This window comes from Chiroxiphia lanceolata, chromosome 1 (assembly GCF_009829145.1).
Source record: "Chiroxiphia lanceolata isolate bChiLan1 chromosome 1, bChiLan1.pri, whole genome shotgun sequence".
NCBI lineage: Eukaryota > Metazoa > Chordata > Aves > Passeriformes > Pipridae > Chiroxiphia > Chiroxiphia lanceolata.
Window position 1 is genome coordinate 28001657 of NC_045637.1, and position 21060 is coordinate 28022716.

A 21060-nucleotide genomic window follows, 5' to 3' on the forward strand; every position below is an offset into this window, starting at 1 on the left:
ACCGGTCTGAGTGTGATGTTAGAATGGGTGTTGTTTTAAGTCTGTTGTGGAACAACTGCAAGACCCAATATAAACTCTTCATATGAGCAAATAGTGAAGAAGAATAAAGGTCAGAAAGAAGAACTGGATTCACCATTATCTTAATTGAACTTACTATTCAGGAAATGAATCATGAACGCCAGGGAAATTACTTTCTTTATTTCTGGGTTGGAATTAATACATATCTCCCTTGAAAAGGCTATCTGTGTCGAGTCTAACTACAAAAATGTGAATTTGTAAGTCCATGTATCATTTTGCGCTAGAGAGGGGTTTTTTGTGAGGATTTTGAGAGGCAGTTCTGCAAGTTGGTTCACTTAACAGAAAAAAAAAAAAAAAAAAAAAAAAGAAGAGAAGAATGAAGAACAGTGCTCCCTGGTAGAACACACAGGTAAGACATACCACAGGCTCTTCCTGTACACCATGTATGTGACTTAGGAAAGAGAGTTTGCATTGTTTGGTTGAATACAGAAGTACTTCACACTCAGCAAAGGCAAACATATGGCACTGGCAACATTCCAGGTAAACAGCCTCATGGAAAAAAGATGATAAATATATGGCTGATGTTGGTTGCCTTTGCTGTTAACTACTATTTATGGAGCAACCTTGAAGTGGGCTGGAGCACAAGATCTGAAGTTTCTTTATTGCAGTAGTAGCTAGAATTTCAGAGGCATTTCCAGGTTTTTACCCTAGGCATTAGTTTACATTCTCTGTCACCTACCAGCCTTGATACCATTTACACTGTACAGGAAACAATGAGACTACTATTTCTCCGAAAGTCTTATTACCTAGTAGTCAGAATATCATAGTCAAGTTATGGCTTTAAAATTTTAATATCTGGTTCTCTGATATTTTATTAATTTTAAGAGTAATTTTTTTTAATCATCCTTGGAGATGTTCAAATGCCATTTGGGCATGGTCCTGGGCAACATGCTCTAGCTGGCCCTGCTTGCGCAGAAGCATGATCCCCAGAGACCCCATTCAACCTCAGCCATCCTGTGATTTTGTAAGGTATTTATTTCCTCTTAGCTTGCTTCAGCAGCTTTAAGCCACAATGTATTGGATCTATAATTCCCATTTTAGAGGTGTAATTATTCAGGGAGAATACATAGCACTTAGGCCTGCAGGTGATGCTTAGAACCAGAAAGTATTCAAACCATGCAACATGAAGAACTTCAATTAGCCAGCACAGTTGTTGGAGCAAGAGACCTTTGTAGCTCCAATAAAAAAAAAAAAAATTAACTTAGAACAAATCACATGGTGGACATTTTAAATGTGAAAGCTTTTCAAAGAGTGAGGTTTGACAGTTTTTTAAAGATACTTATATGCATTCTGAGAAGGCTTCATTCTCATCTCACATATTTCAAGATCCAACTGCTTCAGAACCTAGCCTGCCCAACTGATATCTTATAAATTACAAAGTGATTCCGATGAGGCAGAAAACTCATCATAAATTGCTTTAAAAACTAGGACCAGAATCTAATGAGACCGTTCTTCAGCATAATTTTGTTCAAAAGTCTTGTGAGAGGATCTTTCATTATACAGTCAACTTTGATGATAATTGGTAGTGATTGCTCAAAATTAACACTTCCTTCTGCTATCATAGATAAGATATCTACTTAGAGGAAATTTCCTACTATATCCATATAGTTTTGCATTCATCTTTGGTGTCACTGAAACCAATTACCAACATACTGTATGTTTAGTAATCATGTTTAATATGTAACAATGTTAACAGATTAGTGACTCCTTTTCGGAATTAAAATAACAGCATGGAAGCAAAAATAGAAGTATAGATTTATTAGAGAAGTTATCTAAAATACAACATTATTTTCTTTTTTAAATTAGAACATATATTATTTCAATGAAAAGATATTTTGTATTATTTCTATGGTAATAACAACTTTTAAAGATAATACTTAATTTAGAACATTTTTAATTAAAAAAATCCAACACTACTATTAAGATATAACCAAGGTTGTTTATAACATGGGTAAAAATGTAAAACAGTCTCAAAAATATTTACATGTCAGTTTCTTAAAATCTAAGAAGTCTAATCCTAAATATTCATTTTGCTTTACTTTCTCAAAATACTTTTTTTTCCTAAGTCATAGATAGATTCTGTATTCCTGTGCTTCTCACAAAGCTTCAAGTTATTGTTAGTTACGTGTACTATCACACCAGTGGATGAGGTTTCTTAAAATGGCTTATTTTGCTACCATATCCTCTCCCAAGCAGCCATACTGCCATACCAAAGTGTCAGTCACAGTAATAGTCATCAAAATGCACACAGCACCCACCCCCTGCCTCCCCCAACCCCACACCTTAAGAACCCTCTCCCATTTGGCCAAGAGCCTTTCACATTTCATTAGCTGGCATTTCAGACGCAGAGCAAAAGAAAAAATGGATCTCGGAGACAAGATGTTGCCAGGGCACACATGGCAAAGGTCTGATTTGGGCTTAGCAAAAGGGCACCCTCACAAACACAGCAACTTTTAACACTCTCAGCACTGAGGTTACTGGAAGGAAGCTCTGACTTCTCTACTCTTCAAAGGCTGACATGGGCGCCAGTTGTCCACCATATGGCACACGGGCTCATTCTCAGCATTGAAGCAAAGGCCACGGAGTTTGCACATCTGTGGAAAAACACACAAATATCTTAAATATATCCTTCACTTCAGCAGGACTATTTGAAATTATACACCTTGGGCCTGAACCAGAACTCCAACTTGGTTTTGCCAGCACTAATAGTCTAGAGATGGTGTCAGCACCTATGTGTCTGCATTGATCTACACCATTTCTTGTTCCTGACACAGGCTCTCCTGTCCACAAAATATCAAAGCAAGAACAACTGAAAGCACAGGAAACAAGAACATAGGCACACATTTTCTGAACTCCGCGAACAAAAAGTTGTTTGTCCTTGACCAGAACTACACTGAATCCTTTCAGAATCATCTGCAAGTTGTACAGTTTTGTATCTTTCTGTATTTTTTTTTAAAATCCAGTTGAAATAATAATAATTAAAAGATAGCTTACCATTGAGTCAAAATAAAGCTGCTGAATTTATTGAAGTTATCCTGATTTTCAAATACCATGAGAGGGAAGACCATTCCACATCAATAGGAGCATACTGTAAATTTGTAGTGCTTGTTCCTAAAGTACGACTGGTGTTCCATAGTCTGATGTAATAAAAACACCTTTGTGTCTAAATGAGCATCCCCAAAACTCTTAAAAAGACTGTGCCAAAATAATAACCCACCCCAAATGTGATCTCACACAGACAAGTGGAACTACTGACAAAAAAAATGTAGGTGGCAGGTGGGACGCAGGATCTCCTACAAGTCAGGCTGCAGACCAGGTTTTCCCTCACTCGAGGAGTAAGGCCCTCAGCAGTGACCAGCCTCCCCTGGACTTTACTGTTAACAAGAGTTCAGAGTTCAACCTCTGCCAGGAACTGCTGCGTCACTACAACAGGTGATAACAGGCTTGCTACACCCTGCTGTTACACCTAGCTTTTATCTATCTTTGTAAAACCTACTCAACTTAAACCCTGTCTCAATACTCTGATATACGGTTTCTTGTCTGATCAGTTTTGGAATGAAAAGGCAAGCTACTATACACAGTGTTTTGATCTCAAACCCGTCATTGAAATGTTGATAAAAATAGGAAGGGGTGTGTGTGGGAGAAACAAGTGGTGTCTTTTACCACTTGTAGGTGGTTAAAGTAGGTGTAACAGGAAAAACAACTCTATTTTAGTGAATGTGCTTCTGCCCTATAATAAAACTGTATTTGCAAACCTTGGATTATCAATACCAGTAGTTTAGAAAAAACAAACAGTGTAAACTTTAATGCTCCCTTGCAGTTTATTAATAGCAATTATTGCTATTATTTCCAATAGTTCTTCCTTGCCATGTATTCTATCTTTTATTACGTTGAGTCCCACAACAGCTTGGTTACACTTTTTTTTCCACATCAGCTAAATAAATCCCCTAGAATTATGTGTAGATTGTTAGCATGTCTGCCATTGATGAGAGAGATTTAAGAGTTTGAAGGTTGAACTAAAGCCTTTCAGGGCTAGTTTATATTTATAGGCTCTAGATTCTATTTATATCTCCCAAGCACACAGATCTGAACCCAAGAATGGAATCTTGGCTATACATAGCTTCATTAATGGATGGTGCAGAAAACTAGGGACAAGAGTGATTTAATCCAGACAAGCTTCTTCCTACTAGGAAGACTACCCTTCTCAAGCTGGTCAACAGAGTGTTTTCTTAGGCAGCAGACTTCTGGAATCTGCAAGTTTTGCCTCTTCCAAACAACTGAGTTTTGTTAGGATTGTCACAATTCTGCGTAGGATTTCATGGTCTGTTCTGTGCCAAACAGAACTTGTAAAAAGAGCTCTGTGTCCTGAAAATGCTGGAAAATCAACAGACCAACTACAGATTTATTATGTGAGACTTTGGAGGCAGGATACATGCTCTCCAGGTACAAATCTGCTATTTTCAGCGCAGGTATACCCAGACAGGTGGTGTGTGCATGTACAGTGAGTTGATGATCACAATACATGCTAAACTAACTCTGCATGTGCAAATGGTCCTTTCATGCATGCCTCAATTTTCCAGATTTTTACCACACGACAGCTCTAACCATATAGTTGGAAAGCCTGATGAAATTTTTAAATAACCTCTTGTTTTCCCTGGACTGTGTCCAAATAGAGGACAGCCTTACATTTTACAGCAAACTCAACTTCCACACACAGAAGCAGAGTCCTGTCAGAAGAGGATAACCACTTCAGACAGGTATTTTTGACATGGGATGCTAGCAAATACTCTGCATAGCTCTGCAGTAACACTGACCACCTGGTGGGCTGAGCTGATGCAATCAGTGTAATTCCAGAACACATATACTGTCACCACCCACTGGACACCTACCTGCTCAGGGCTGACAGTGATGGGCTCCTTCAGCACATGCCAGATCACACATTCAAGCAGAGGTGGAGTGGTCAGTGAGCCAGGGTATGTCCAGTAGTCTCTGCACGCAGGAAGGAGTCCAGTGGGGTCAAAATTTGTGAAGGAAGCTTGTTTTCCCTAAAATAAAGTAAGCAGATGGGCTGATGTGAGGGGAGAGACCACATACACACACTGAGCTTGCAGTAGTGAAGTCTCCTCTGGAAGCTCCATGTTTGGCAAAAGACAGAAATGTAGTTTGGCATGAAGCGGTGAGTACCAAAAACGGTACATTTGGGACTAAATAGTCTCAGCAATATATTTTTTTGTTATGTTTTCAAGAGATTGTTTCTTATTTCAAATGTTGCATTTACATTCCTTGCTCCTAGAGATAACATTTGACCTTGCTTGAAGAACAGTGAGATTTTAGATGCCATTTATACTGATTGCACTGGAAATATAGAAGCTGGGAGACCTGTTGGAAAGTCTATTGTGATAAACAGCAACATCTAATTACCTCAAAGTGAGCCTGACAACAAAGATGACAGTGTAGTCTCATTTTTTACCTTTCTGTCCACATTTCTCATTGGCATAGGCCTTTACCCATTATGAAAGTATCTAGTTACTCATCAAGTACTTAAAGTTTCTCATTACTCACTTCATTAAGGTATCACACACACACTGCATATGATATTTAAATACAGGAAGGCTTTTTTTTTCCTAACAGTTATATATCCTGAAAAAAATGTTGATCTGGACTCTCTAGAAATAGCCATAAGAAGCATGCCCTCTTGGAAGAAGGAAATTTATCCCACAGATGCAGAAATGAGGGGAAGTACCCTTTCCATCTGTCACCACTGAGCAGAAAATGCACCTAGAAGACCAGATCAGATTAGGAAGATAAATCCTACACCATAGGTTTAGACGCAGTTAAAAGACAGAGAAATGTAGTCACAGAGATAGGAAATGATCACTGTTTCTAGTACTCCCTGCTCTCTACCACAACTTCATTCAAATCTGTTTTGCATTTAGGATTACGGCAGCACCAGTGCTGATGGCCGGAAGGTTTGTTTTACTTTAGCACATGCAGCAGTTTGGGAGAAGTAAAAAAATCTGCTTTCTGAAGAAGAAAACACAGCACAGTTGTGACTGGTGTTAGTCAGAGACAGCAGATATTACCTTGGTTTGAATGGAGTTCAGAGCATCCACAACTTTCTGTATTTCAGGCTTGGCATTTCCCACCTGTAACACAAACCATATGAAAAGAAAAATCGCCATGCACTCTTATGAAACCTTTAGCTTTCTGTTAAAAGAAAACATTTTCCCAGCACCGTTTCATTACAGAACAGGATAAGTGACTGGAACTGTCTCTGTAAAATCATGCCAGTTGACAGACAGCACAGATGAGTCAGCCAAGGACACAGGACAGAATAAAGCTATTTTCATTTACAGTATGAGGATTTATTTTTAGATTTAGGTTGTTCTTTTTTCAAATAAATCACCCTCCTAATAAAACAGTCACCCACCCTCAGTTAGGCCAGGACTGAGTACTACATATCCCTGGGGCACAGACACCTTCTCCAATTAGCTGTGAAGATAATTCAACTGAAACAAAACACTCTGGACATTTAACAATAACAAGAAAATGAAAACAGATATTATTTAGGCTGTCCTACTGCAGATTCATACACACAGCTTTGTCAGTTATGCACATCACCTTTCACTGGTAAGAGTTATGGCAGTGTGACTGTCCTGTTAAAGCCAATTATGCTGCTACAGGGCTGCCACAGTGAGGGATGGCAGTCATACTCCATAGCTAGTGTACAATTGTTATAGGTAAAGGAAGATGAGAATTTGGAGTACTACCTACTTTGCTAAAGGTTTAAGCAGTATAGTACAATGCTGCCTTATTCTATATTTTAGGCTCTTAGGTCCCCTCTGCAACACAATGAACACGCTGGACAAATGATACAAAAGTTTAACTAACCTTCATAAAGACGCCCACCACAGCCAAACCATCAGGATGCTTCACAGCTTCAGCAAATTTACCATATTTTACATTCCAGTGTACAATATGGAGCTAGGAGCAAGAAAACAAGAAGTGCATTGAAGATGATATTCCATCCAGAATACTTCACAAATTAGGATGCCAGAAAGTAATTTATTAAGAGTTGATGGGAGTTTTATTGCTGAAATTTAAAAACTTTTGTGTACAGTTAAGAATTTGTTGAATCATTCATCTACTTTAAAGTTTCATTTATGCAAAGAGATTTCTGTAATGCATTTTATTTTGCTTCTCACTCTTATTCCCACAGTTTTAAATGCAAGCTGTGGCTGTATCATTCTGTTTTCTACCGAAACTCCTGTTATCTTCAGCATGAGTTTTTCCCACATACAGCCTACAGGATTTTGATGTAGTATTTTAGTGCTATATATACTAGAGTTCTTATCAACACTGAACTACATTATTGTCAGTGTCAGAAGAAGCAGAGAAGACACATTAACTACAGATCTGACCAGCAATCTAAGAAATAAAAAAAAAAAAAAAAAAGTAATCAAAAAACCAGTCCTGTCATTTTCTGGGAAGACTATGAATTTCCAGGTTACATAATTCAGGATGTTGTTTTCTCTTTAATTTCTAAGTTATTTCTAATTTAAGTTCATCTGGCTGTTTCCCCACATCTGCAAGTCAAGTTCAGCAAGTAATTATGGTACTGTGAAGACATAAGCCAATGGCAAGTTTCTCAGATAAGACAAAAGCTACTTCTACTCCATGAAAAAGCAGCAGAGCCAATGAATTTGTGGCGCCATTTCTTTTATCTGTCAATGCAAATCACAGGTATGTTCAGTAAATGTGTATTATGAATACATTTTAGAAGTCTGTTGCAGCATCCAGAGGTAGATTTCTAAACACAGGACAAGGAAAGGTGGGATGCAAGATGCTAAACTCACTCAGTTTCTGTAGTCAGACTGTAATACAGAGTCTTAAGTGGTCCAAGGGGCATCTGAAGTCTCAGGGGTAGTACACAGTGCCTGCAAAATCTCACTTTGTTGCCTGCCCTGTCTGCCCCAAAATTATTCTGTTGCTTATACAAATGCCTCTGATGTTAAAAATTGAACCCAGGAAAAGGGGATGTGTGTGCACAGAGGTGCTGCAATTCTATTCCTTCATCATTTCCAAGAGACACTGAGAAAGCAGGGAAAAAAACAGTGATAATTAATGTGGGTTTTTCTGCTTCCCTTTGACATGAAGTAGCTGAGAAAAGAAATATTACAAGTTCTCCAATTCTGATTTCTGCTCTTGCAAGGAGTAGGTTCTAAGGTGGCATTGTACCAAATCTTCTATGGTAACATCCTCCTATGAAGATCTGTACAGAAGCTGCTACTGTGGTGGAATACTTATAGAACATAAATACTCATTATACACAAGTGACTGAAGAAGGTAAAGCATGCCCTACCTCTGCATCATACTTCACACCATCCACAGTGTGCTCAGACCCTTGGCCCTCACAGGATCCCCAGTGAATGTGAAACTGTACCAGCCTGTAGACTCCATCCAGCGCTCCTCCCTGCAGCACTGCAAAACAAAGAGCCTCTATTAGCAACTCTCATAACCTTTGCTATTGAGTCTCACTTGAAATTCAAACAGCCATGTCAAGTCTTCCATGTGATTTACAGTTCACTGCATGCTGCCATGCTACTTCAGATCATCTTCAATGGTACGTTACTACAATACACCAAAATCAGTAATAAATGCATAAAAACGTAAGTGACTTTACAGTGAGCATCTCATCAGCAATTTTACAGGCATGCTAATATTACAAGTGATGAGGGAAGATGTAACTTTTCTGTCACCAAGCAGATAAAAAAAGGCCTTTGTAAGAGGCTCATACAGAGTTATTCTCTATGGAAGTACAATTGAAGACCAAATCATCTTTCATGTACTATTGTACTCTGACCTTTCATTTTAGACACTTCATTCATTTAGGCCTTAATCCTGCAAATCCTGTGGCAGATGGGATTGGGTAAAATGCTTTTGGTTCCAAATTAAACCTAAACACCTGTTAGCCATGGGGTGCAGTAAAATGCTAGGCACAGGGCAAGGCATTGCAGAGATGTGAACTCAAATCTCTTGTCCCTCCCACTGTGGTGAAAACAGCAATGCCAGTACAAGAAGATTTTTTAAATTATGGATTGGAAATGAGTTGTTTATTTATGGTCTCCATTATCTGGCATTACTCATGCTATGAGACTGCTCCAAGTAGAGTGCCCAGCCATGCTTTCAATTATACAGGAGTAAGGTCCCCTGAGCTCCCTTATTCTGCTTGTTAGTTTTACCCTTCCACTTACACCGAGACCAATCACCATGATGACTGCAGGATCAAGCCCTACTACTGCAAAATGCTCAAGGCACAGACAATGTCTGCTTCAGTGCAGCATAAAGCACAGAACAATAACAAATAGTTCTATTAAATAGAGCTATTTATGTAAGTCACCAGAGCAAGGTTTCACGCTGGTTTGTGGTTTGGCTGGGGTTTTTTCTCCTTTTTTTCTAAGCATCTCAAATTTAAATTCACAATTAATCTTTAAGATTTAATTAATATTTAAAAATAAAAAATATTTTTAAATGTAATTTGAGCTGTTAGATATTTTAAGAGACCAATTCATCTCTCTATGTACGTAAATATATATGTAATACATAAATATATATGTAATAAAGTGACAGAAGAGTGTTGACATCAGATATTACACATAAATGTGCTCTGTGTATGTGCCACAAAATGGTTCTGTGGAGTAAAGATGCTTTTCCTCTCAGTCTGCAGTTAGTCTAGACACTACCACAATACGTGCATTTGTGAAAACATACACCAAATGCTGATAGGAAAAGGTCACTGTATGTTCAGGTTTGAATAATTCTGATTATAGGCAAGCATGGACGACAACAGCCATGGATATATGGCAATGAGGTCAGAAGGATTTCACTAATAAACTGGAATACATGAAAATGAAATACAAGATTTTTAAAAAACACAATCATTTTCCAACTGTGTGCCCTACACATGCAAAATTTGGGTTCAGTGGACAAATTTAGCATTTGCCTGGTGTTCCTTTGGTGAATATATTTAGAAGTCTCCTAACATGTACTTCTATTTGAAAAATGTGAATACATGTTCTACTGCAGCCTTTGTAATTTCCAATACCGTAGCCAACACTGAACAGCCAACAGACTGGGACTTGCCCTACCCCTTGCCAAGCTATGTGATCCAAAGAAGAATGGTTAGTTAAAGTAATTAAAGAGAAACATATCTTATTGTACTTCTACATTTCTGCATCTGCTAGTTGCCAAGAAGCATAACTGTTTTAGGTACAGGACCACAAATCAGAGTATTTTTTTCAGAACAGTGATTGTGAATGTGTATTCAGTTCCTTTGGGAAATGAAGAAATTGGTTGCTATATCTTTACAGATGCAAAATCATTTAATCCATACAATATCTTGCTTCATTTAAAAGCGATGCCACGGAGTTGCAATGTTTCAGTTTCAGGTTCTTTAGCTCATGGTCTTGCTGCTCGTTGAAGGTACGAATGGACCGAGGTTCCACGACTCCTCAACCTCAGAAAGCACTAGCGCAGCACAGGTTAATCTGCCATTATTAATCAATGGAAAGCATGCTAAAAAGCAGAACCATGCAATATTCTTGAATTCATTTGCAGTGTAATTTGTCTACACAAAGTTTGCTATAGTCTCATAAAACTCAAAAGATGCAAAAAAAAAAAAAATCTCTTTGTAGTTTTTGCTTACTTTTCTCATTCTGTGGTTCTCAAATCCAGCTCTAGCTTATTTTGACTCACAGCAGAGCATTCAAAGAAAGTAATAATTAGATTAGTGTAAATGAATACAAATTCAGCAGGCTTAATTACAGAACAGCCCTTCTTATTCTAGCCTACATTAAGCAGTTATTTTATTTTTAAGTATTTTTAAGTATTTTATTTTTAAGTATTAATACTTCTCAGCTTTTCCAAAAAAGTAGAATTTAAAATTAAACTTAAAAGACAAAGTAGAAATGTCAGAGCTTTTTTTCTTCCAGCACAAGCTTTTTAAACCATGAATAAATGCTACCAGCTTTTACAAAGTAAAAGTTCATCAAGAATCAGAACAACATTCACACCAGGAACCTCCCTGTCTTTGTCCAATGTGACAAGAATAAAAAGTCAGGCCACACTGAGAAGATAAGTCCAACCCTTCCCTCTCCTTTTTAAAAAGGATGGGGAAGTTCTGATCCATATCTGAGCATTTTATCATTAGCTCTCTTCCTTTTGAAATTAATACTAGCGAAAACCATTCTGAAAATACATGTGTAGCTGTGCTCCTTTTTGTTCTATAGCACAGCTTCAGATGCAATGCTGTCTGAAGACAGCACAAGCTGAGCTGAAAATACATTCTTTTCTCATAGATTCAATCTACTCAACAGTTTGTCACAACCTAGTCCCCAAAGATGTGCAACAGCCCAAGAGGCAACAGCTTGAGAGCACCTTTTTGTTTTTTTACTATTTGACAGTTACTTTAAATGTCACAGTGGGACAAATTTGGAATTACTTTGCTTAAATTAAGAAATGGTAACTTTTCTGATATCATTCTACCTTCTACCCTTTACCGGAAAAGTTAGACTAGTAACATCTAGTAATTACATTGCACTGTTACTAAATGATCTCATAAGATGGTCTAAATACGTAAGTATTAGCAGTACTAATTTGGAAAGGAACTGTTCCATTGATGGGACTTATTTTGACTGTGGGATTTCTTCGATACAGAAAGTGAAGTTGATTTGACTCCATTATGCTTTCTGGGGATATCTGAAAACACACAGAAATTAAAGGCCATTTTGGTGCACCTCATACAGCTGTTTACTGTTCAACTTCACTGTTCTACTTTAAGGTCAGTCAGTGGGCAGCTACCCTTCCCATGTAAAACAGAACAGCCTTGAAAAAAAAATACTGTGGACCACTTCATACCTTTTTTCAGAAAATGCTAGCATCCATATCTGCAAATTTTTGCAGAAATACTGTGGAATTACTGTTGTTTAGTTAACTCCTATGGGATGTTCCCTCTACACAGAGCAGAAGACTAATAAATCTCAAGGCAGTACATATGCCAACGAAATAATGAAAATGGCTGAACTACAAGATTGTTTCATGAGCTAGAATGAATTCCTTCCTGTCACACAAATTAGTGTGGCAAGAAAAAATACTACTATAAAGTTCATTACTCTGAGAAAATGCAGAATAAGAAAATGTTCTTCAAATGAAAAATCACTAACAGCAAAGCTCCTTCCAGTAGCTGAAATAATGGGTCCAACTAAAGCACAGTAGCTGTCCAAAGCTCCAAAATTAGGATATTAATTCTAATTGAGATGCCATCAAACAAAAACTTAACAGCAAGACATTTCAAGCATTTACCTCTGAGGACAGCCCTCTTACATACATTGCTTTAGCACAAAGAAAATCAATAATTTGTATCACCCTATAGTAGATGTGCATGTATATATGACACTGAAGGTATATGTGTATGTAAACATATGCATAGTGTATATATCAATGCTAATATTTTGTAAGCTTTTGTGTATACAAAAGAAATCTGTACAATAGAAAATAGCACTTGAAGAGGCAAAGCAGATGAAGCATTACTTGTGCACCATGCACTATTAATGACATAAAAAAGGCTCTTATGAGGACGCTCAGGGATTAGCCTTGTGTTCTTATGCAAGAATGGACTTCCTCATCTGACAGACTGAAGAGTTCAGTTAGGGTGAGCTGTCACTTCTGTGAAATGTGGAGTACACAGTCACACTTTGTGAGATGTTTCCTTCTGTATGTTATCTCTTTCAGACATTCCTCCCAGGATGCTCTATCATGACAAGCAAGAAGCACAATTCAAGCATCTGACTGTAGGGTTCATACTTGCAGAAAACATCTCTAATGGGTTTTACCATGAGAAAAAAAAAATTGGTTTCACCATTAGGAAAAAAAAAACCCTACTTTGACCTTGCTAGAAGTTTAGCCTGATAAGGCAACAAGGATGTTCCACAGAGATAGACCAGAATGAAACAACTGCCAAAACGCAGCAGGTCTGAATATGTGTGTATCTGCAGCAGGTCAGTGGTTTCAATTCACCTCAGCTGAACTATTTCATCCAGACTGGGCTGCAGCCAGAAAGACTCTGACCTGCTTAAAGACAAAAGTCATTTAGGTTCTTAACATTCCTTCAGCTCCCTGGGACCAGTGCAGCTTATTTCTCATGTAGTCTCTTAAGTGGAGATTCTCTGAGAATCATATGATACTGTACTGAGCCTCTGAGGAGCCCTCACATTTCACACCATACAGACTGTCAACAACTTTAAGAACCAAGTTGGAAGTATTGAAATTCTCTTGAAAGTAACAGTTGGTTTAATTTCTAATAACTAAATACTAATCTCAGTGACTGTTTACTGTACTGAAAATTCTGTATTGGACACAGTGTCCATAAAATGTTGAGATCTAATGAAGGACAAACAAACTTAAAGTGTGAGCATTGCCTATAAGTATGCAGCAAGCCTTCATGCCTATAAGGAAATAAACAAATTATCAGTTGAGAAGAGTAGTAATCGTGACATCTGGCACAAAGCTTCATTACATCTTAAAAATAAGTTTTTCCAAATGGTCCTAGCTGATAACAGCTGCCTAGTTTCTCCTGGTTTTGCATTAAAAGCGCCTCTAGAGGAGGCTTTTGGAAAAACAGAAGGAAGTTGCTAGGATTCTTAAATGTGCAGTCTGTGTCAAGTTTCTGCTCAGAAATCATATGTTAACAAAAAAAAAAAGAAAAACAAAACAACAAACCAAACCAAACCGAAACAAAAAGCCAATCTAAGTGAAGGGCACTTTTGGGCTCTGCAAAGAAATAAAGACCTGAAACATGCAGGACTGATCTCAAGCCCTCTCATCTCGCCTTCCAGTTCCTGGAAGCACTAGAGCTATTCAAGTCACTTGTTTACATAGGCGTTGCAGCTTCTGCTGATCCCAGTTCACAGGAAAAATGACTTAATGATTTCACACCCTTGAGACTTCTTGACTTTCTAGTCAAGCTGTGCACAACATTACTTGTGACATAAGCAGTGTGCTGAATACAGTCCCCTAAAGGTATAAGTAATCAGTTCTCTGATTTATGATTCCAAAGGATCAACACATTGCTTAGGCTATACTGCACTGTGGACCTTCAATCCATGACCCTATACTGATGACATGCAATATTATTCTGGCATAGCTAATGTATCTTTGGATCTGGGAAGCCTAAAAATAGACCAGTAGCGGTGACTTGGATGAAGAGTGGTGCCTTAAAGACGGCAAAACGTGTGTTTCTTCCTCCATTTACCAGCTGATGTGGAAGCACACAAAAGGAGCAGTGGCACAACTTTGAAACTCACCACCAACCAAGCACTTTGGTTGCACTGGTTTTTGAATTACCATTGTAACAAAATAGAATGGTTTGTTTACAGTGAGTCATAAGGCAGCTGAAGCATACTCATTAATATTTACAATTACAGAAAGAATCAGGTAATATATTGGATACAACTACTGAAAGATTCCCAAGGGGTGCTAATATGAAGGTGAAAACTATTTCCATTTCCTCAAGTCTTCTCATAATTTTTCAGTTCTACTATGATTTTATGTTTGAAAAAATTCAGATTTACTTGGGACTGGCTTAAATTCCAGTATTCTCTCTAGCTCAGCAGCAAGGAAGGAGAAGGAAACAATCAAGAGACTTGTCCACAAGCATAAATTAGCAGCACATTTAGCTAAAGCTTAACACCACAGTTGCAATTCACTTCTGTCAGGTTCTACAGCTAAAATATGATATTTTAACATTCTTGATATAGAGCAAATTAAGGACTGATCAACGTCTTCCTTTTGTAAGCTCAAACAGATTATCAGAAAATACAGAATTCATAGTCTACTGCTGTGAACATTTTTTCATTTGAATTTCAGGTTTTTAGATAAATTCCAAAAGGTTTCCTGTGAAAACTTACACAAAGAATACATTTTATGTACATTACAAAATCTTTCAGGCTCTTGAGGCTTTTTTGAGCAAAGTCACATCCTGTGGTTTTACAGCTCTAAGAGGTTGCTGTTCACTTCGGTCTTTTTAAGTGAGTGAAACAACACACAAGTCCTTACAGCAGACTATAATATAAAGTGTCTAATATGATAAAAGAAGTACTCTTAATGATACACTCCTTTGCTATAACGTTCCTAAATTGTAATAATGCACCTTATTTTAACAGCTATAAGCACCATTTGCTTCACTCATACATGGAAGGTCTGGTCCCAGGACCCAAGAGTGGATGAACCTGAATTTAAAGAGACAGTTTTATCATAGCACACTTTTGCTTTCAAAGTTTTAGAAATTTTAAAGAGGAATGCCTACTAATATTTGAACTTTTACTACTATTAAAAGACAGTGGACATAAGATCTAAGAAAGCAACTGCAAGAACTGAAGGAGAAGAGTGACTAAGCAACAACTAGAAGAGGAACCTGACCATTCACTTTCTGTATACGAAACCAAGAAAGCATTCTGAAAGACTGCCAGGAAAGAAGACAGAAGATATCCTTTTAATCTAAGAGAAAACCATAGAATTTCTCAAACAAAAAAATGTTCATAAACATGGCAATGCTGGCTTGTGAAATTTCCTTTCCATAAGCAATTTCTACCAACCAGCAACTCTGCAATATGAAAGTGTTTCACTCTGGGAATTGACTGAGCCTTTAGAAGTATAATCTGGAATGTAACAGCTGTCGTACAACCCAAGAAACTGAAAGGCTGTACTACAAGAACTGAATTTGAAGATTTGAAAGTTTGCTTGGGAAGAGGGTTTTTCTAAGCATAGTTAGTAACGTCTAACCATATCTAAAAAAATTAACAAGAAAGTAAAACGAAGGTTCTAAAGCTATCACAAAAGATTAACATAATTTCTCTGTTAAAACTTCATTGTAAGAGAAAATTGTATCATCATCATGGCTGGGCTTTGCGAACAAAGATTTTGGAAGGGCTCTACCCACATTTGTTACAAGCGCACTGGTGGCTAAAAAGGCCAATACGAGATAGACAAGTCCAATTGCAAGGGAAAATTGTATAGGTCATAGACATGAGCACAACCTGAATCAAGAGTTACGTCTATAAATCTCCACCTACTAATAGAAATCTTCTAAGCACAGAGAAGAAAACATTTTTTTCTGTTAAGACATATTAATTGCATAAATTACACATAGATTATTTTTGTTTAAAAAGTTAAACTTTGACTTTCTTACTCAAAGTGATATAGATGACATATTTTAAGAAACCCTAATTTTTCTTTTGGATTTTTTTTTTTTTCACAGATATGAGCAGAAGCTTTATATTACATATTCTTGATGCACACATGTAACGTAACAAACATACATTCTTAACGGGAAATATCAAAATTCTGATATCTACTCGTTCTTACTTATGATCAACATTATTCGCACTACATGTTTTCTGAATCAAAGAAATAAGTAACAACTACTTTCAGAGTTTTATCCAAACATGCATTTGGACTTACCTATTTTTACTATGCTATTACTACCTGTATTTTTTATTGCAACAACTCATTTTGCATAGTCTGAAAAGCAGGAGTGATCAGGCATTAAGACCTAGAACTGCTGTTCAGTTTGCTTCAGTGTCATTGGTTATAAGCCTGAAGATTCTTAATGAAATGGATCTACTTTGCATGCAGTTAGTCATTATTCACAAGCAATTATCTTATTACTTCATTTTGCTCCTACTACCACAGTTAATTCATTACCACATATGGGACAGCTCATAGAAGCAAGCAATACAGCCTGTGGGAAGTATCTACAGGATTTTATTCCATTGTCTTCGGTAAAATATACCAGCACTCACACATAATCTCACTTAGTTTCTCTCCCTGTGACTGTCGTGTGATGTCTAACCAAGAACTGGCTACATGCATTAGAGTCTCAAATTCAGATCAAGCAGAGACAAGTCAAAGACAGCTCTATTTTGCGTAAGGAAAGTAGGTTACCTAGTTAACCGCATACAAATGAAGCCAATTAAGTGTGCTGCCAGGTAGGTTCCATGCACTGTAATTTTCAATAGTAAGTGTGATACTGAATGATCCACCTCTACCTGTCTTTTTAGATATCTGTTTAGTTGGTTTTTGTTTCTAAAGAATACTCATTTTCTGATACACTAATACAGCTACTGAGAATATTTCTACTTGCATCTCCTATCCTCCCACTCTGAAAGCTGTGTCATTGCGTTTCTGTCAGAGGATCTCTGTCACAGATGTTCTGATTCTGCACTGACTTCTCATAAAAAGCATTCTTCCTACAGACATTTCTTTAAATCACTTTATGTATCTGCCATTTTTTCCTCACAGCCTAATTTTCACAGTTCTTTTCAAACTTAGGCACATGCAAAGTGAACACAAAATAGTTTTTTATACTGTGGAAACCTGAACCTGTTTCTTTTGGGCTCAGTGAGAGCAGGATAGCAGTGGGAGCAGAACTTGCATGTGTCTGGTAAAAACAGAATCCCCTTTTTTGTCCTCTAGATCCTTTCCCTTATTTCCTATAATACTGTTAAAATGAACATGAATTCAGTTCCTTCAGCTCCACAGTGCTTCACAAAAATAGACACTAAGAGGTCAGAATACCACCTTCTTCTCTTTTTTAGACCATACAAATATTAATGTTGGTGCTCTGTGTAAGTTATACACGAACCTACGTGTATTTATACAACTGTGAACACTTATATCTGACTACTTAATATTGTTAAGCATAAAGACTGTAATTGAAATACAAAGTCAAACTCTTAGTGCAATGCTGAATGTCTGTTATGCTGTTATATTACATTACCTGCAAAACCCTCACATTTCTACTAGGCACGGATCATTTGGTTTCAGCACCATTCCCTAGATGATATGGCCAATGAAACACTTATGAAAAACAGGACACTTGCTCCAGCAAGTTAAATCAGACAGTGTCTAGAGAAGTCAGTGACTTACAACAGGATTGTTTTTTTTATCTAAATTGAAAATAAAGGGACATTTATTGCAGAGTGACGATTTCTGCAAATTCAACCAAATGAAAAACTACAATTAAAGACAACTTACAAAACCCTTGTTGCAACAGCATCTTGGATTCTGCCTTTCCGTCAATAAGGCCATTCCTTTCACTAAGGATTACTAAAGGTTTGCAGAATTCAGTGCTTAATATCACCATACAGCACAATGAACAGCAAGACCCTGTGAAAGGACTGCCTGCTAGCAAACTTTGTAAGCATGTGTCGGATACATTATCTTTACCTAGAAAGCCACCGAGAAATGTCAGTGTAAGTCTTTTTTAAATTGCAAAAGAACAAAGAGGTATTTTCTAATCATTCCTCTGTTTCTGTATTAACCTGGGAGCACACTGGCTTCAGAAATATGAAATAATATTTTGATAACCAAAGAACTATTTCTAAGCTATTTCCACTTCAAGTTGTTAACTGTAAGCCTTTACTATTCTAAGGCAAATTTTTTCCTATGATGTATTTTGCCTCTTCTGTTAACCATTTGATCAGTAGCTTACAATGAGCTACGCCTAAAATTCCTCTTGTCAAATACTTTTTAATTTTTTTTCTCTCCACAGCTGAGTCCTTATCCAAATCCTCCTGACTTATACAAAAATAAAGCAATTCACTTCTCCAGAGTAGGGTAGCTCAAATCTGCCCAGATAGGCTTAATTTTGTTCTATCAGGAGCTCAGTTTCATCCTTGCCTAAAGGAGTGTGAGATGATGCTAAATCCACACCTTACAGAAGCCGACTTTGGTATTTTTTCTCTTTAAAAAAAACCCTATAGCCCCAGTAGGGTAGGAGCTCCTTTGAGTAGGAGCGTTGGTAGCAATTTCTGCCATGTCCCCTCCTGCACCCGAAGGTGAGGTCTCACCTGATTTGTCGGAAGAATCATCATACTCAACGTTGAAGGAGTGCCCGTTGTTGACGATGTTTCTTGCCGTGCTGGCATCATAGTTGAAGCTGAGAGGCTTCAGAGAGGAGTCGTACTTGGCGGACTTGCTGTTGATGTCAATAGGGGACTGGCGCTCTCCATTGGCGATGGGGAAGTGCTCATGCCAGTGAGCAGGTCCTGCAAGACAGTGGAAAGCAGCTCAGTAAGAAAAGACATAAAACTCGGACGCTATAAGCAATAACATTCAGTCTAGAAACCGGGATGTTCGAACACCAGCATCGGTCTCTAACAGTGTACCAATTATGAAGGTTTGGCGGTGCTGGCAGCAAAGGTGAGGGGATATCCCACCCCGGGACCGAGGCAGCCCCTCAGCCTTGGCGGCTGAGGCGGGGGTTGTACCGGGAAGTCCCGGGGGCCACCCCGTCCTGTGGAGCTGCGCCCACCCTTCCCTTTCCGAAGTAAAGGAATGACAGCGGGGACGCAGAAGATGCGCCTGCACACGGCGCTGCCGGGCGGGCTGCTCGGGCGCAGGTGCATTTCAAGGTTACGAGAAAAACGCGCCACTGAGCTCATTCCGGCTCCGGGCAAGGGTTCGGCCGGGCGACAGCGGGCACGTCCTGGGCGCGACTCTCGGGAACCTGCCGGCAGGTGTCCCTTGACAAGTGACAGGTGTCCCGCAGCGCCGGGCACTCACCGTCGTGGCTGCCGTATCCCCAGTGGTGGGACATGGTGTTCGCCTCTACCCGTAGACGCTATCGCAGCTCCGTGGCCCCAGCACTCTCTCAAGGGCTTTTATAGGCTCCCGCCAACTCCATGCCCTTCTCTGCGGCCGGAGGAGGGGTGGGGAGTGAGGGTGGGGGCGGAGGGAGACTCCGCTGGGGGCGGAGAGAGCGGTCCCTTATAATCCGCGATCGGCAGCGGAGCCGCTGCTAGTTGGGCCAACAGCGCCTCCGGCAGCCGGTGGTGCGGTCTGGGTTCGCTTTCGCCTTCCATCCCTGTGTTCCTTCCCACGCATCGCGCACCTGCGGGCGCTGCGCGAGGCGCTGTGGGCGCCGTGACCTTGGGGAGGTGCCGGGGGCTGGTGCGGGGCGGACGGGCGGGTGTGCGGGTGTGTGCGCGCGTGTACGTGCGTGCGGCGGGGCACGGCGCGGCTCTGCGGGGCGGGCGGGTGCTGCTCCCTGCTGGGAGCCCAGGGAAGGCAGGGAAGACACTCCGGCCGGGAAGGAGCCGTGCGGGAGGGCGCCCGCAGCCGCCCGGGTTTGTCATAGGTGCCAGGTTTTGGAGGGAATTAACGGGGGTTTGGAGGCGGGGATTAGCGGAGTTGGTGGAGAGGAGCTGTGGTTGAGCTTCGGGAGAATTGGGACGTCAGCGCTTATTGCTTAGTACTGCGTTTTTCCTGATCGCCTCTGGAGAAGCTGCAGGTCGACCCGGGCTTACGCTTATTTCCTACGGTTTAGGAAATACCCACTTACTCTGAGAGCGGCTCAGTTGCCGCTCCCGAGGATGGATCTGCGAGGATAAAATTGAGCAATGCATATTTTAGATGTTTTCATATTGCGCAACGCTCCGGTGTTTTACCGCAGGACAGGAGGGACGGGACCTTGGCAGCCCTCTCACGGCGGCTCAGTTCCGTGCCGTGCCGGCCGCGCTGCGGTGGGGCCGGGCTGGCCCTGAGGGCAGCGCCGACACGGGGGGGGCTACAGATGGTCCCCTCTGAAGGCTTTTCTTTGCCCTCTTGCTCCGAGCAATTTTCGGTATGAGAATGACGTAACTTTATCCCATTTTCTTATTAAGATGGTTTATTCAAATCCGGTTTAAATTTTGTTCTGTTGGGATTCAAGCGCAGGGGCCTAAATTCTGTTTTCAGTGAGGTCATTGTAAAGCTAGAACAACAACACCAGAATGACTCCATCATTTACATTCAGCATTGTAAAATGTGTGTCATTTGTTTGTATTTGTTAAGAGGAGAGAGAAAAGTCTATTTGTACAATGTGGGTACTGTTGCTAATAGCAAAAGGAACCAGCTGGGAAATTGCTTACAAAAACTAAAGGCAGC

General features: G+C 39.5%; 1 protein-coding gene across 2 annotated transcripts; it reads right to left on the reverse strand.

Annotated features, from left to right (window-relative positions):
• Positions 1-1821: 1821 nt before the first annotated feature.
• Positions 1822-19939, reverse strand: LOC116784890 (carbonic anhydrase 2). Of its 2 annotated transcripts, XM_032683917.1 has the most exons (7): positions 19699-19939; positions 18984-19181; positions 8441-8559; positions 6970-7062; positions 6162-6224; positions 4968-5123; positions 1822-2672 (listed from the first exon to the last, which is right to left on the reverse strand). In XM_032683917.1, exons 1-7 carry the CDS (start codon positions 19730-19732, stop codon positions 2553-2555), a joined length of 783 nt encoding a protein of 260 aa, XP_032539808.1. In that variant the 5' UTR covers positions 19733-19939; the 3' UTR covers positions 1822-2552. The 2 variants fall into 2 exon arrangements, with proteins under 2 accessions (XP_032539808.1, XP_032539817.1); XM_032683926.1 differs by lacking the exons at positions 18984-19181; positions 19699-19939 and adding an exon at positions 10784-10874 and having other exon boundaries at positions 1824-2672.
• Positions 19940-21060: the final 1121 nt, after the last annotated feature.